The sequence below is a fragment of the Lissotriton vulgaris genome, chromosome 12, assembly GCF_964263255.1.
Source record: "Lissotriton vulgaris chromosome 12, aLisVul1.2, whole genome shotgun sequence".
Lineage (NCBI taxonomy): Eukaryota > Metazoa > Chordata > Amphibia > Caudata > Salamandridae > Lissotriton > Lissotriton vulgaris.
The window spans coordinates 797,461,132-797,478,065 of NC_141700.1; the positions used below are offsets into that span (position 1 = coordinate 797,461,132).

The 16,934-nt window shown below is 45.6% G+C and overlaps 1 protein-coding gene across 4 annotated transcripts in view; it reads left to right on the top strand.

Annotated features, from left to right (window-relative positions):
• Positions 1 to 16,934, top strand: part of CAMTA2 (calmodulin binding transcription activator 2) — an 897,177-nt gene that overhangs the window by 158,381 nt on the left and 721,862 nt on the right. For all 4 annotated transcript variants that reach the window (XM_086946206.1, XM_086946207.1, XM_086946208.1 and 1 more), the window contains exon 2: positions 11,463 to 11,573. In XM_086946206.1, the coding sequence (XP_086802332.1) occupies positions 11,513 to 11,573 (61 nt within the window). In that variant the 5' untranslated portion in view covers positions 11,463 to 11,512. The remainder of the gene's footprint in view (positions 1 to 11,462; positions 11,574 to 16,934) is intronic.

The window sequence follows — 16,934 nt, forward strand, 5'->3', positions numbered from 1 at the left end:
GACCCTGCTAATCACGACCCCCGTCTCTGTGCTTCTTCCCTAAATTGGACATGGTGGGTACTTAGGTACACCCCAGATTGGCTACTGATGTAACCTTGTCAGTCCCTAGTATAAGGTACCAAGGTACCCGGGGCATAAGTACACCAGGGGTCCCCATGGGATATCGCTCAAATTGTGACTACAGGCCTGCCATTGCATCCTGTGTAAGCTGGTGCTAGGACCACTTACAACAGATATACGTTTCCTTTTATCTGAGGTCACTGCACTTAAAACCTGTAAGTCACCCTTAAGGCAGACCTTTCCAGCCTGGAGTGTGAGGGTGCCCCTGCATGATCAGGGCAGCCCTACAACCTTTGGAGTCCATTCTCCTGGGTTGTAAGTGAATCAGCCATTATGATATATAGAGTGGTCATGCATCATTACGCAATGGCTATCTCTAAACTGGCTGTAACGAACCCTGGTGTCTTTGGTATGAAACATGTTTGGAGGTAGGATTGCATGCCCTGTGAAGCTCCTCCGGGAGGCCCTCAGTTCTCCTGGTACCAGTCTTTTAGACCCGGACAGCAAACTATGGCTGCTGCCGACCAGAGACCCGATTCTGCCGTCCTGCTGCCAAGCTGGAACAGGCGAAAGCCGGACAAAAGGCTTCCTGTCACAGGGAGGTGTGACAACCTCCCAGACAGGACTTTAGACCGATTTGAAGGGCACATTTGTGCCCTCCTTGCATACTCCAGTTGAAACCAGTTCAGGGAGCCGTTGGCTCCTGTTCTAGCGCGAAACTGGACAAAGGACATGGGAGTATCCTCCCCACTGTCCAGCCCCTCCTCTGGGAGGGACCCTTGACTCGTCCCAACCCTTTCCTTAGGGTACTTAAGGGCTTACCTCTGGATGGGCCCCTAGATTTGTCGTGGGACAACGCTCCGATCTGAGACCACTTGTACCGTCTGGGCACTTTGCACTTTGCTTTGGGAACTGAGACTGCAACTGGGAAGACTCCTGCTGCTCCTTGTCTCGTCGTCCTTCAAGTCTTCTGCAACATCTGTCTCTGTGCTCCACACAGGTTCTTCACAATGCCTGTGGACATCCACAACGCCCAAAGGAATCTCCCTTGGAGTGAAGGTGTCACTCACCTGCACCGCAATGAAGCTGACTGGTCTGCTGTTCCTGAGCTCCTACAGACTCTGAAAGGTTCAGCAACACAGGTGGTGGTTCTGCAATCCCTCGAGACCAGCACTGTATTCATAGCAAGTTTGAGGCCAGTATCCCTCTTCTGAACCACTGGAGCAGTACCCCTGTACACCGCTTTGACTTACAGTTGCCAAGACTTGTTGACTCTCCTCCAGAGATCTCCAGGTTCCAAGAAGCTCCAGCCTCAAGCATCTCCTGCAGCCAAGATCTTCGCTTGCACCATATCCATTGCACTGTGGGCCTTCATCCTTTGGTGAGTTGCTCCAGGTCCTCTTGCCACTCCTGTGCCTCTGTCCTGTGGGTCCTATCAAGGGTCTTCTTAGGCTCCAGTCGGCCCCCCTGCTTGCTCGAGGCTTGCTCTGACTTACCTGCTCGTGGTGAGTCACTTGGACCTTCTGGTCCCGACACTGCACCTTTTTCGACTATTACGTTGGTTGCTGTTGCCAAGGCTTGTTGGTGCCCCTGCCGGGCACTGACCTCTTTGCTCTTGACATCCGACGTGGGAACGCTTGTGAACGGCTCCTGGTCTTGTACAGCGTTGCCTGGTCTGCACAGCTGCAGCTTCAAGGGCACCGTCAATTCTCCAGCATCTCTGACATCAGTGGGCATTCGTCTTCCGTGCCTCCTGGTCACTACTGAGTGGCATAGACTCTGTCCCCTCTGCATGCAGGTACCTCAACTTGAATCCACCTCTGGGTTCCACCGAACTCCTTCATCTTTGCTGAAGTCCTCCATAGAGGTCTACAACTGTTTCCAATGTCACTTTGCAGCTATGCACCCGGCTTCCCTGGTGTCAGTATCCTGGTTCTTTGGGTAGGCACGGGTGGGGTGACTCTCCAATCTTCCATGGGGTTTCTGCAGGGTCCACTGGTAAGAGTCCTTCTTTAAAACTGCAACCACAACTTTAATTGACTTGTATTGAGCACCAAGTCGTGTTACCACTCTGCACACGACCTCCGTGGGGTTCCTAGATACTCACCATGGGTGGATACTTGGGTCCCCAACTCTTCTACATCTTCCAGGTTCATTCTCAACTTAGGTCTCAGTTCGCATTCCACTATTTTAGTGTATGGTTTGGTCTCACACTGGAGATCACTGTGTATTTGTGCTACTTACCTGTTGTATTGCCAAAGTATTGTGTGTATTGTGGTTATATCTCCATGTGAGAGATATTGCAATGTATTAATGTTAATAATAAATACATATTTTTATAACTACACTGTGTGGTTCTTTTTTACTTACACCATAAGATTAAGTGCTGGTGACACAAGCTGCTTTCCACTCCTTCTGGACTAAGCCTGAAAGCTGCTCTCCACAACTACCACTTAGAGAGCTTTCTAAGGTTTTCGAAGACCACTAAAATCACCATAAGGGTTGTCTGGATTAGTGCAGGCTGCTACACTTACATAAGTGAGCACCATATACTAAGCCAGCCTCATACACTGGGTGAAATGAAGGAAATATTTTAAAGCTGATACCTGGGGCCAAAAAATGATGCATTCAAATGTATGAAAACTCAGAAAATGGCAATAATTTTTTTGTATTTGATGCCACTTTATTTCCTACTCCACAAGTGTTTCTGAAATTTTTATCTCGGGTAAACCTTTTATAACTTCAGTACTCCCAAACGGAAAATATCGGTGTGCAACCTTTTAGGGCAAAGAAACGTGCAGGTGATAATGCAAAACGAGATGTAGTTACTGCTATGTCACTACTTCCTGCTGTGTTTTACTGACTGACAGACAGGTGGCTAAGCAGTTCAAGTTCAAGTTCAGTAATTTGTATAGCGCACTACTCACCCAGAGGGTTTCAAGGCGCTTGAGTGAGGGTGGGTGCGTCTTTTATCGAATAGCCAGGTTTTTAGCTGCTTTCTGAAGGAGAGGTGGTTCTGTGTGAGGCGTAGGTGAGTGGGGAGAGAATTCCAGGTTTTGGCCGCTAAGTAGGAGAAAGATCTTCCTCCCACGGTGGATCTATTGATGCGCAGGATTGTGGCGAGGGCTTGATTGGATGAACGTAGTTGGCGGGTGGGTGTGTAAAATGATAGTCGTTTGTTGAGGCATTCGGGTCCTAGGACGTAGAGGGCCTTGTGTGCGTGGGTGAGGAGACGGAACGTTATTCTTTTATTGACGGGAAGCCTGTGGAGATCTTTCAGATGACCGGAAATGTGAGCTTGACGGGGGATGTCCAGTATGAGTCTGGCTGGGGCGTTTTGGATGCGTTGGAGTTTGTTCTGTAGTTTGGCTGTGGTTCCGGCGTAGAGTGTGTTTCCATAATCTAGTCGGCTAGTGACTAGTGCGTGGGTGACTGTCTTTCTTGTTTCGGTGGGGATCCAGCGGAAGATTTTTTTGAGCATGCATAGGATGTTGAAGCATGATGATGAGACGGCGTTGACTTGTCTGCTCATCGATAGGGAGGAGTCTAGGATGAAGCCCAGGTTACGTGCGTGATCTGTAGGTGTGGGTGCTGTGCCCAGAGCCGGTGGCCACCATGAGTCATCCCATGCAGAGGGGGATGATCCTAAGATGAGGACTTCCGTTTTGTCCGAGTTTAGTTTTAAACGACTGTTCTTCATCCATTCGGCTACTTCTTTCATTCCTTCGTGTAGATTGGTTTTGGCGGTGTTAGGATCTTTGGTGAGGGAGAGGATCAGCTGGGTGTCGTCAGCGTAGGAGATGATGTTGAGGTTGTGTTGTTGCGCGATGGATGCGAGGGGACTCATGTACACATTGAAGAGGGTGGGACTGAGTGATGATCCTTGTGGTACGCCGCAGATGACTTCGGTGGCCTCTGATTTGAATGGGGCGAGGCGGACTCTCTGGGTTCTTCCGGCGAGGAACGAGATGATCCAGTCCAACGCTTTTCCTTGTATTCCGATGTTGCTGAGGCGTTGTATGAGGGTGTTATGACAGACTGTGTCGAAGGCGGCGGAGAGGTCAAGAAGGATGAGGGCAACTGTTTCTCCGTTGTCCAGTAGCGTTCGGATGTCGTCTGTAGCAGCGATGAGGGCGGTTTCGGTGCTGTGTTTGGCTCGGAAGCCGGGCTGTGAGGTCACAGTGATGTCAGGGTGAGCAATGGCAGCTTTTGCTAGCCTTTAGCAGCCACCTTGGCTACACTGCTGAAGGCTCACGTCCACGATGAAGCCGCAGTACAGACAGTGGCAGCACTCAAAGGGACAGCGGATCTTTGGAGTACTGCTGAGAGAAACCAGCTTTAGGCCACACTACATGCATCCTTATCTGGAAGTATATTTGTACATGGCTGGGCAGTATCCCATTACGATAGGCATCATTAACATACGTATGTCATCTTTTTATTTCCCCCACAAGTTTAGGCTAGGCCTTGGTGACCTGTATCCTATACTCTTCTCAGTCTGTAGTCTACTCTTTCACCTAACTCAACTCGGTGATACATTCAGATGCGTTGTCGATTTGAAAATTATGTTGAGGCTGTATCCTGTCTCAAATGTAATTTTCTTTACATTTGGTAACGGATACAGTTAGCCTAAAGAATGGTAATATTGAATTTGGGAAGGAACTGGGTTTGGAGTAGGATGACACTATTAGGCATCAGGGAGGCCTTATGGTCGCCTCTTACCTAAGCATGCTAACGAAATCCACAATGCACTTCTAGATAAAGAGTTGGATTTCCTGTTTATCACTGAGATGTGGCTTAAGGAAAGTTCTTTAATCTAGACATTACCTTAGCTTTTCCTAATGGTTATTCTATGCAGCCCTTAGACAGAAATATCTCAAGGGGAGCAGGTCTAACAATATTTCACCTTTCCATAGTTGAATGTGTCACGCATACTATTGCCAATTTAGAGAGAGCGGAGAACCTCTGGTATTGCTTGAATGTCTCTCTGCAATCCTCCTTTTCAGTGGCCTTTATCTATTGTCTTCCAGGACACATTACTAAATTTATTGATGCTTCATGGCAAGCATTAGCCCCCTACTGCTTGCAGGGTGCCAACTTCACAGTGCTGGGAGATTTTTAACTATTATGTAGTGAAGGAATATAACTCAGCAGTGCAACAACTAATTAACAACCTTACCATTCTGAGCCTCCCCCAGCGGGTTACAGTTGTCACCCATATTGCTGGGCTTACCTTGGACCTTATTTTTACCAATCACCCAACACTCCAAGTTGACCAGCTGTAGCAGCAGGTGTGGTCTGATCACATGTTCATTTACCCCTTCAGGGGTGTGGAATTTATTAAAATATCTACTTGTCCATGGGGCGGTTTGCTTCATAAATCTACTTGTCCTGTAACAAAATCCACTTGTACCTTTGGTGCCATGTAGTGCTGCCACAAATTATGGCAGCAGTCTCATTATATAAGAGCTCTTACATAGCCTCTCTGATTATGCCAGGGCATATCCCATAGTAGTGTTTGAATACTATTAATCATTTTATGTTGCCACGTTTCTGCAGTTCCACATACTGGGACTGAAGATGGGGGTAAGCAGTAGTTCCAGGGTTGGCATGCCCTAGTGAGTCTGTGCAAACCTACTAAAGTGCATGTTTTAAGGGTTTTCAACAAATCTTCTCTAATCTTTCCCATACTGAGAAATGTTGGAAATTTACTCCTGAGTGGCAGATGTAAACCTTCTTTCAGAGTTGGGGAAAAAAGTAGTTGGAGGGAAAATTAACTTTCAAACATCCAGGTTTTCACATGAGCAAATCTACACGTGCATATTTGCTCATGCTAAAATGCAGTTCACAAATATTTTGTAGAAGTAGAATTTCTTGCCCTACTAATGTAAATTCTTGTGAATTCACAAAAGCCATACACCAAAGGTGCACTTTTGAGACTTTCTTTAATAATTGGGCCCCTAATTTGGTCTGGCGTTAACCATGCCCTTTTGTATTTATTAAAATTCCCTCTCTTTCTCTGAATCGTCTCGCTTCACTGTGAGTGAACGCATTCTTCTCTTTCACAAGGAGTATATCGGTACACAAAATAGTTTGCAGTGTGTGCTTTTTTGAGACCAAAAACTATTTTTGCGTTTTCCAATGTTTGTTATAATGCTGAGGGCCTGGCAGCTCTCACTTCAATAAGGTTTTACAAAAGCCATCCCAAAACAAGTCATGCATTGCCAAAACTAAAAAGCTGACCACCAATGTCAGACCTACTGGCTGTGCCAAGGCTTGTTTATTTTTGTTTCCTATAATCTTATTGAAACTGGTTACACAAATTTTCCAATATGATTATTTTTGGGAAATACTAGCATGCATCAATACAATTTACTAAATGATGCTGTAAAGAAATGGTACCTGAAATTTTACAGTAGTTCAGCAAAATGTTTTTTTCCCTACTTTCATTTTTTAGGAACATTTTATATTGAAAGCAAAGAAACCTTAATCTTGCTTTCAAGCTTATGCAAATATTTGCATCTAATCAGCGAGCATTCTGTTAGCATCATGCAGAGCCTCATGTTGCTAAACTTTGAAACTGTGTACACATTTTCATACTGGAACCACTATCCGTAGTGCAGTCAGAACGTACGTTTACTTGGAGCACTCTCCCTAATAATAAAGGCTTTCAATTGATGAACCATAAATACAAGTTTGAACAGCATTAACCCATGCACACAAATATTAACTTAGCTACAGGCAGTACCTTTCCCTGTCCCTTAATGTGGTACTGCAAACTGGCAGCCAAAGTGTTTTTGCTGCAGGGGGTTGGGCCTACTTGTCCCAAGGACAAAATACACATTAAAACTTGTTGCCCTTGACCCCAAACAATATGTCCTGGGCGTCGGGCTATAGGAATTCCACATCCCTGCCCCTTTCTAGTTTACAATAGCCAGAAATGGCACTGGAAACTGTCAAATAGTAAACAATGGTAAAGGGTCCCATCAATGGGGCAAGATTCAAGAAAAGACTTGTAGATTGTCTGATCAGCTCCGCCTCTTCTCTTGCTGAGAACTTTGAGGAGGTTGTGGAGAAGTTCAACAGCTGGTTAAAGTATGCGACTGAGAAATCAGCCTGTAAAAGTATTGATAGAACATGGAAAATTCACTACCTTCCAAAAGATAGGGACACTGAAGCAGCTATTAAGATATATCATAAGTCTGTAAAAGAAGCCAAGATTAATTTATTTGCCACCAAAATAGAGAAGGCTAGAAACGCCCCACGAGAGATAAAGGGTTCCTTTATTCAAGAGCTTGCAGCTCTGATTTCCTGCCTTCTCAAGAATTGTGTGATAACTTGGCCAACTTCTTTAAACAAAGATAAAAGCCATCCAAGGCACATTTACCAATAATAATTAGAAGGGGTTTGAGGGAAAACTATCCACTGTATCAACTTTCTATAGAGTCAATAGTATGTGGACCGATTTCATATTTATCATGTTAAAGGAATCCGACTCCACCATTAAAAGCTGTAAATCTGGATGCCCTGTGGACCCATGTCCACCAGCACTTGTGAGGAAATCTCTGACTGTGCTCAAGTCCCCCGATCATGTGAGCAGTCAATGGTAATTCCTTTGTTGAAGAAAGCCAGTTTCAGAACCATCTCACCTCTCTCGGGCCCGTCAACATTTTTAGAAAATTTGTTACTATACAATTTATGGAATATTTAGAAAGGTTCAATATTCTTCACCCCTCCTAGTCAGGCTCTGCACCAAATCAGCCCTTTCGGAAGTTTTAGAATCCATTAAAATAACGATAGATAGGGCTTAAACGCTGTCCTGGTTAAGCTTAATCGGTCAGCAGCGTCCTTCACCGTGTCACATGCACTGTTGCTTCAGAGCATTGCCGAGCTGAGTTTTTGTGATAAGATGTTACGTTGCTTTCAATGTTTCCTCCTCACATTTATTCTTTTCAGTTTTGGAGGCAGGATTCTCAGACAATGGGCCCCGCAGGGATCTTCCCTGAACCCAACTTTTATTATCTATATGAACCCTCTGATCAGTCTCATTAAATCTTTTGGGATTACGGTCATTGCTTATGCATTGTAGTTGATTTTATCTTTAGATAGGAGCTCTCTAGGTGCACAGCTGAATTAACATTTAAATTGTGTCATTGCTTGAATGAATAACAATCACTTAAAATGTAACACTGATAAGTGAAATCCTCCAGTTTGGTAGGATCAGCATTTTTCTCTTGCAGACTGATTGCCCAAAGGGTTCGAAATCCCAGCTTCACCCACGTTTATTTTTTACCCAGGAAGCCGTGCCACAGACGACATGACGTTTAGCTTAGCCCACTTTAGCAAGGATTCATTTTCAAAAGAGTGGTGCAACTGTAGGTTTTGAGTAGGCATGTGGTATTGCTGAACAGATTGATGTTGTTCTTGGTAAGATAGTGTTTGTTTGTAGCACGTATGGTAGATGTTTCAACAATGATCTGCAAGTTTGTTTGAAATTCTTTTGCTATGGTTTGTCTGCCCCTTCGGGGCCTGACTACTGGAAGAGAAGTACATTTGACTGTTGTGTGTCTATTAAAACCCCTTCCATTTGTTCTACCTTCTTGACCTCAACTGTTGCGAGCCGTCTAATCCTAGATTGTTGTGAGGCAAGAGGAGATCGGAAATGCAGGAGGTCTCCTGTCAGCTGACTAATTGCGCAGTCTGCATATAGTTCTCACTTAAAGCTTGACCATATGATGACTGCCATCAGTGGGTGCAGGTAGTTATGGCGGAATCCATAAGTCTGCAAGAAGTGTAAGCTCATTGGTACATTTTCGGAAGGATTGTAAATCATGGAGTGGAGCCCCTCATACATTACTGACGTTAACCAGATCTTTGAAGCAGCAACCTAAGGAGTTCTTGCTGGGCATGTCCGAGGTGTGCTGTGGTTTAAGAAGGATGTGAGTTGGCTTATCAGTATCTAGAAAATCCAGAATACATTGCATGATGGATAAAAGTCCTGAATTAGTACAGTGTTTGGCTCAGAATTCAAACTGATGGGTATGCAGCGGATTGTTGCTCTCAATCAACTCTTGCTGGCAGCACTGTCCATTGTCGTAAGAATGAGAGGAGTATTTGTAGTGGAAAGATGTTTTTCAGACATGTGGTGAGAGTGGCTTGTCTGAAGGGTTGTTTGTTAGTTATTACCCGTCTTCAAAGATTGCAATGCTTATGAGGATAGTGTTGCACACCATTCACTTACTGGTGTTTTTGATGCCTTTTAAATCTTGAGAAAATTAGTAGTGGAGAAGTTTTAAAAGTTAGTAAGGTATAGAAGAGGTTGATCCACCAAAGGTCATGGGAGAAAAGTAAAGGTGCTAATTTTGTTATTGATCTAATTTTTCAAAGCCGGCAGCCTGGAAGTTGTTGGTGTTGATTGTAAGCGTTTAGTCAGGGTTCATTATAGATTGTGGAATAGGCTACATTAATTTCAGTCAATTCATTTGACCTTAGTTAAATGTCTTCTCGTCTGCATTGATAACTCCTCTCCAAGTCTCCTTGCTTTGTATGGCAGGCTTTTCTCGAATAATATCCTAGGGATCTGTATTCGTACTTAACTTTAGCAAACTTGTTGATCCCCTTGTTGAGTTGATGTGATCAGGGTTTCTGTATCCCCTGAAGTGGCACAGCTTGTTTAAGGCTGAGATAGAGTTGGCGAAAGTTTTGTTGACCATAGTTGTAGTGGATAGGCAATTGATGGATTTGGTAAAAAGGATAACGAATTTCTTTTAATTGTAAAAATATAGGGCAAACTCAACCCAAAAGTATTGGAGCACTTTACGTGAAGCACTAGTTACATTAAGATGTTCACATTCATTTTTTAAAAATGTTTTATATATATATATATATATATATATATATTTCTTTTTTAGGGTGGGGATATTAAGTGATTCATTGAACTAACACCGACACTTCAATTTCAAAGTCACCAGCTGTGACTCTGCCGCAGCCTCTCTTGGATACATTTAATACGTTGATCAGGGGGATTTGGAACGAGACGTGGACCTGGTCTAACAAGTGAATGTACAAGTGTATAAGTTACTTGTTGTCAATACTTTAAGTCCTGATGAAGTCTGGGGGGCGGCCTTTTGAATCTGGAGTGGGAATGTTGGATGTGTCGCTCTGGTGGTGAAGTTCCTCAGTGCAATGATCTTTTTCATAGATATAGGTGGTGTTGGGGTGTTTTAGAAATTAACATCTGCTTTCATCTTGAGATCTCTTAAAGAAGATCCATATTTCTAGCTGATGTGGCATTAATACGACTGAAATGAAGGACTCGTTTGATGGGTGGCGGCTTCCGATGTGGGGTCATTTTTTGCTCTGGCAGGGTTTACTATCAGTTAGTGGGGATTGCATAGATCAATGGGTAATTTGAATATTTGTTAGTCAAGAAGAGTTTGAAGAGTCCTTGAAACTGTTTCTGTAGAGTGGCTGTAGAGAGGCTTCTTCAACTCATTGGTTGCCATGCAGTATAATACGTCTAGAGTAGGTTTTGATGAGTTTTCAAACCATAACCATGGCAGCAGCATTTAATGCCCATCTTTTCCCTTATACATTCTAATACCTTTTGATGACAAATGTTAATGCATGGCAGCTGCCTGTTACACTAGTTCTACGGTAATATAGTAGATGCAGGCATGTTCATCATCTGCTCCTCCCGGAGTAAAACCCACTACAATTGATTCTAGATACACACATCAATTTCAGAATTGTCTGCATCACTCAAGGACTTACACAACTATGAACCGGTCTATTCGCACACAAGTATCTGTGAATAAACACCCGTTTGGCTTCTAGGTAATGGTGGACAAATGTTCTCGGTGCAAGATTCCATTTACTGGAACTTCCCAAAGAAACTAACTGGTAGGAGGTAAGCTCGGTAACTGAACCGACAGCCCTAATGCAAGTGGCACACTAGTTTGGGGTAGAGCGGCTTATGCCGTGTATCCGTTCTTATTCTGCAGGTATTCTGACTGTAGGGAGGGAAGCTTGATAGCTGGGCTGAGCACCCTTACACTTCATTGTGACTATACTTTCAGATCTAAGTGTAGTCAACTGTGTGTCTCTAAATTTGGGACTGTGCCACTGTCTCCGTGATGTAACCATTTACCCAAAAGCACCCACTCTCAGAACATGTGAACTGTCTAACGGTGACAGTTTCTGTCGAACACAAGCCTGTGCACTTCGGCGTAAACCGTTGAGTTAACTCTTTCTCAGTGAGTGAAACCCACTCCCACCACCAGATCCATTTCTACTCACACTGATAGATTATTTGTCATTGCTCTTGGGCAGCCTCTACTGCTCTCTTTGTCAGATGGTGACGACCTTCTGCTTATGTATTCTTTGTTTCTCTCCGGTTACAGGGCAAAGCCTTTCAAGGAGACAGCCCGTTTGAAACATCCTGGAAAGCTTGATGGTACATGAGAGAAAGAAAACGCTTAAGATGAATAACAAGGACACTCCAGAGGTTTCTGGTAAGTTTGTAAGCAGAGTGGCAGAAATGTGCACAGCAATATCATAACCGAAGTTGCCAAGTTGGGTGTACTTTTATTGTATGTGAAATTGAGTGATAATCCTGTTTTACTTTTACAGAAACCCCAGACTGCACTGTGGCAGATGTGCAGCACGTGCACAGCTCTTGAGTTGACCAATATTTGATGAATTTGAAGTCTTCATAGTTATTACAGAGTGCAAGTTATTCTCTGGAGAAGAAAACCAATGTTAATGCTGCAATCTAGGCAGTTGCACATTCCTTTTCTGAGGCTGTAGTGCCCAGCAGATGATTAGTCTCCAGTCCAGCGACTGTTACAAATGGTGCACATTATGCGACTCCTGTAGTGGCATAGCAATGATTGTGTGAGGTTAGTGTGATCTCTCCAGGCAGTATCCTGTTCTCATTATTATTTTTTTTAAACAAACTTTATGTGAAAGTAACAGTTAGTTATGGACTCCTTACCTTAGAATTACCCCCAGGCGTCAGACTGGATCCGGAAAGTTTTTCATCAGCAGTAGCCCTGTGCGTCGAAAGGTGGCGTCGGTCGGCTCCACGTTCGTCGTAGTCACCGGGATGACTTCACAGAAGCTACTTAACGCTGCCCTCGTGCGCATCAGTCACTTTTTTACTGACTTTTGTTGACACCGTTTTCGAGTCTTCAACTCCTGGTGCACATCAGGGATGCCCGGCTTCAAGGCTTGCGGTTATTGTAGCTGACTGATGTCAGTGACGTATCTGCACAGCGTGTGCTTGGAGCACGACCACTACCCCAAATTGTGCTCCGACTGCCAGACCATGAATCCGAAGTCTTTGCAGGAGCGATCCCGAAAGCCTCTCGAGGCTGGGCAGTCGCCTCTGCGCTGTTCGAGGTCAGGTAGGTCGGAACACAAGAAGAAGTCGAAAAAGCATTGTTGCTCTAAGACTTCTCCCCGTCTGTCGGCTGACGCGACTAGGGATGCAGGTGGTGCTCCTCATGCGGCTCCGCGTGCGTAGCCTGAAGAGGCGACTCCGACCTTCCCGGGACCCGGAGCGACCCCTGCCCAGCTTTGTCAATTTTATGAAGCGATGCATATCATCTTTGGGCAGCCCGACTCTGCCGGCCGCGGACTCGGCTGGGGGCCCTGGGCCTTCGATGCCGGCAGCTTTGGCCACGGTTCTGCAGGGTCACCTTGGATCCAGGATCGGTGCCGGTTGAGCATGTGACACCTCCCCCGGCGCCGATTCCACCGGCACCACGTCTGTCCGCAGCCGGCGTCGGCTGTGCCCCCAGCCGAAGTCCACCCTGGCCTCCACCTGGATGTAGACACAGAGCCTGACCGATGCCGGATCCGGCGCCGACGAGTACTTTTGTGCCCTTGTTCTACCCTGGCGCTTTTAGACCAGATTGGCCACCAGAAGAGGGAGAGGAGGACTGTGAGGGGTCTGGAGACAAACTGACCAGTTAGGCTATGAAACGGACTGGGGAGAGGAACTTGGGGAAGCCAGTGGTTTGATCAGGTTACCATTTCTGTCACTGAATGTGGTTTTTGTGGGTTAATGCAGACATAGTAAGTGAAAGCTTTTCAGCAGAAAAAGATCCAGACTATTATTTATCTCCCGGCTTCTGTCAAGGGCTGTGGATTATTTTCACATTTACCTGCTGGTAGGACTCTGTTACTACAGGCCAACACAGATTTTGAAATGTACCAGAATAGCTTCTAAAGAAGGGGTTATTAAAGGCTCCCTAATAGCTTTACATTTTCACTATTTCTGGGTGTTCAAGAGAAGAGCAGTTCACTGTTTGAGTTGTCCTCTTGGGCGATATCTCCCTGTCCTACCCACTAGGTTGTCTTTTGTGCTGAGGATTCCTGTTTTTCCTGAGAGATTTGGGACATGTGCCGTCATTTTAAATAGTTTGTCATATCTGATATTGCAAAGATGGTTGTTGAAATTGAAGCATTTTATGTGTTTTTTGTACATCTTTGTTTTCAAGTTCTGTGTTGTAGTCTTTTATTTTATTTTTTTTAACAGATTTTTATTCATCTCACCATCTAAGCAGTTACACTTATTAAATGTCAACAATGGTATGTAGTATGTTTTGCGTATATTGATTATTCAGCAATAATAATCAATTTTCCCTTCCCCCTATGGAGTTGCACCCATGGTCGTAGTTTACGGTAGGTTCGGTGCGTCAGTCGCAAGAAATTCAATCCTGTGATAGTCAATAGTGGACGGGTGTTCTTTAGCATACTTAGTTTTCAGAAGTGTGGGTAAGGGGGTGTGTGCTAACTCCACACACGATCACTTGCCATTCCAGCCTGCAAAGGCGGGTGTGTTGGGGTCCCAGGCGGCTGGTGCAGGTGAGGGCCAGGATCTTTTAAACAATTAACTAAAGCCCCCCAGGTGCGGACTGTGTTCAGTGTGCCTATGCCCCTCCTAGCCTCCCTCAGGAGAACCTACCCTTCATAAATAGTCCATCAGTCCAGTTTCCTCCTCCACACTCTCGCACAAGGGCCCCCGGGGACTTCCAGTTCCTGGTGACCTCCCTTTTTTCTAAGATAAACGGCATATCTGAAATCTACTCGTGATTTTAGTTTTAGATGTATGGGGAAACCAACCCTTGAGACAATGACCTGGGGAGCATGGCACCTTCTTCTCCACTATTTTTGCTGCAGTTGTTGTTACCTCCTCCCAGTAGTGCTGCAGGGTCAGGCGTTGCCATATCATGTGTATGAAATTAGCTCCTATCTCTTTGCATCTCAGGCAGGCCACATCGTTCACATTGAAGTATCTATTGGTACGGTCTGGAGTGAGATTGGCCCTGTTCAGCATGTAGAAGTTCATTAACTTCAATCTGGCTTTCCGGCTACCCTATGGTATTCTGTCTAGTATTTTCACCCAGTGTCCTTCTGGGATGGGGATTCCTAGGTGACCCACCCATTTGCTGCGCAGCGCGTCTAATGGTAAAAGCTCGTCTTCCAGTATTGCCCTGTTACTGCTCTGTAGGTGTCCGATGATGTCACTATGTATTGTCAGGGCCTATTTGGCTGTGGTTCTGTCGGCCCTGCATTCCAGTGTTTACGTAGTGCTGTTGTCACTGCCCTATGAAGCAGGAAATTACCCTGCGGTAGGATAAATTCTGTTCTAAATTCTTTGAAGGGGAGAATCTCCGCCTCATGATACAGGTCTCCCACCTTTGTTGCCCAAGCCTCTGCTCACTCTGTCAGCACTCCCCATATTTCACCATGAGGCAATGCAGCAAGCGCCTTTAGCGGCAGGTCAGAGAAGTACAGTAATTTTCGGCGCGTCTTCTGTAGGCAATGAGTCCATCACCGGTACATTACGTGGACCTCTCCAGTATCGTCCTGGTGTGGGTGCCTTGTCCTCAGCAGCACTCAAAATAGCCTATCTAGAGTCAGAACAAATGGTCTGGTTGTCCGACGGGAGTCCAGTCTGCTCGCCATCCATTGTATGAACCACTGTAGTTACTCAGAGAGATAGTATGCCTCACTGCATAGACTTCTGTCCATCACCTGGCGCTGCAACGTAGCAAGCGCCACACTTCTGCATCCTGAGCCCCATAGAAACCCAATGATAATTATGACTTGCTATACCCACATTCCCATCCAGGAGATCAGAGGGGTCATGGTATATGGGAATACCTAGATATTGCAAATAGGGGGGGTTCCCAATGTGGAGACTCCAGACTGTCTGGGGGTTCCCTGTCCGCCTTTGTTGGGAACTGTTTGGATTTTTGTCACTTTACCCTTAATCCTGATAGGGCTCGGAAATTCGATAGCATTTCTCTAGCTCCTCTCAAGTCGTCCACTGTGTTCCCGAGGAATGCCAATACATTTTCTGAATACAGGGAAATCCAGTGGGATCTGCCGCCAAGCAATACTCCCTGATACCATTCTCCTGATTTTGCATGGCAGACCATAGGCTCCATCGCCAGAGCAAATAGCAGGGGAGACCAGGGACAGCCCTGTCTTGTTCGGCGCCCTAAGCTGTAACTCTCTGAGACGGCTTGTCCTGTTCGGACTCTAGCCCTTGGGTCATTATAGAGGAACTTTGTCCATTGCAGAAATCCCAGTCTCAATTTGAGGCGCTACAGCACCCTGTATAAATCGCTCCCTTACAGGCTGTCAAACGCCTTTTAAACGTTAACAGCAAATGCGGCGGCATGAGTGCGTTCATTGATATCATTCTCTAATAGGGTCAATAGTCGCCGGAGATTAAGTGCCTGTAACACCCCTAAATCTAGTATTTAGGTGGCATCCCCAGACCCTGAAATCAGATTCCTCACCACCTAAGAAGAGCCACACACTAAAGCGTTGCACCAGCAGAGAAGACTGCAGACATCAACTGACCTGGCCTAAGCCGTACCGGCCTGTCTGTAGCCCTCGACGATCCTGCACAAAAAGACAACCCATTCTGCAACCCAGCAACCTCCAAATCCTTGTGAGGACTGCCTGCCTTCGGCAAAGATCAAGATCTCCCATGGACAGTGGACCTGTCAAGAAGAAACTAACTTTAAAGAACAAAGAACTCTGTCCTGAGGCACTGCAAAACTACTGAAGTACCCACCTCTGAACCAGACGCCCACATCTCGAGTCAAGTGGCCCACTAGTTCTGTGAAGGTTCTCCAGCACTTATGAGTAAGAGTCCACTGTGGTCTGACCGCTGCCGTACTTCACCTCGACGCCTGAAACCTCAATTCAAAAATTCCCCCTAGCGCGACCTGCTCGGTAAGACTTTTCCAATTACTAAGGACATCCTTTACTCTAAGCCCCTGGGCCTTGGGGAGCGCAACTAATGGTGTCCCTATGTCCCCTAGCTTCTCTACTTACCTGGGCAGCTGTGTGTTTTCTTTGTCCTGCCTCCTGGCATGAGGCTGCAGCCATTCAACAAAACTGATCTCACCCCATTGGTTTGTATTGGGCGCACATCGCTGTGTTGACACTCTGCACCGGCCGTCCCTGTGCCACTGATGGTGTAAATTTGGTGCTGCCTTTTGGCCCCCCCCATGCTTGCCTTAAACCCCCCGCCCCCAAGACTGGGTTAGCAAACGGTGTTACTCACCTGTGTGCAGCATCTGTTTGATTACCACCCCTTTCTCCTTTGATAACATTGGCACCAGATCCTGAGTTTGAACCCTGCACCCGGCCGCCCCTGTGCCTCTGGAGGTGCAGATTTGCTACTTACCTGAATCTTGCCTGGTGCTGATTTTTCATCATGAAAACCAAGACTGTAAGTTGTGTACTTAACGTTCAAAACCACATTCTTGTTTTCCTCCCATAGGTTAACATTGCTTAAAAGCAAATTGCAGTGTGTCTATTTTTTAAAGTGAAAAGTATTTCTT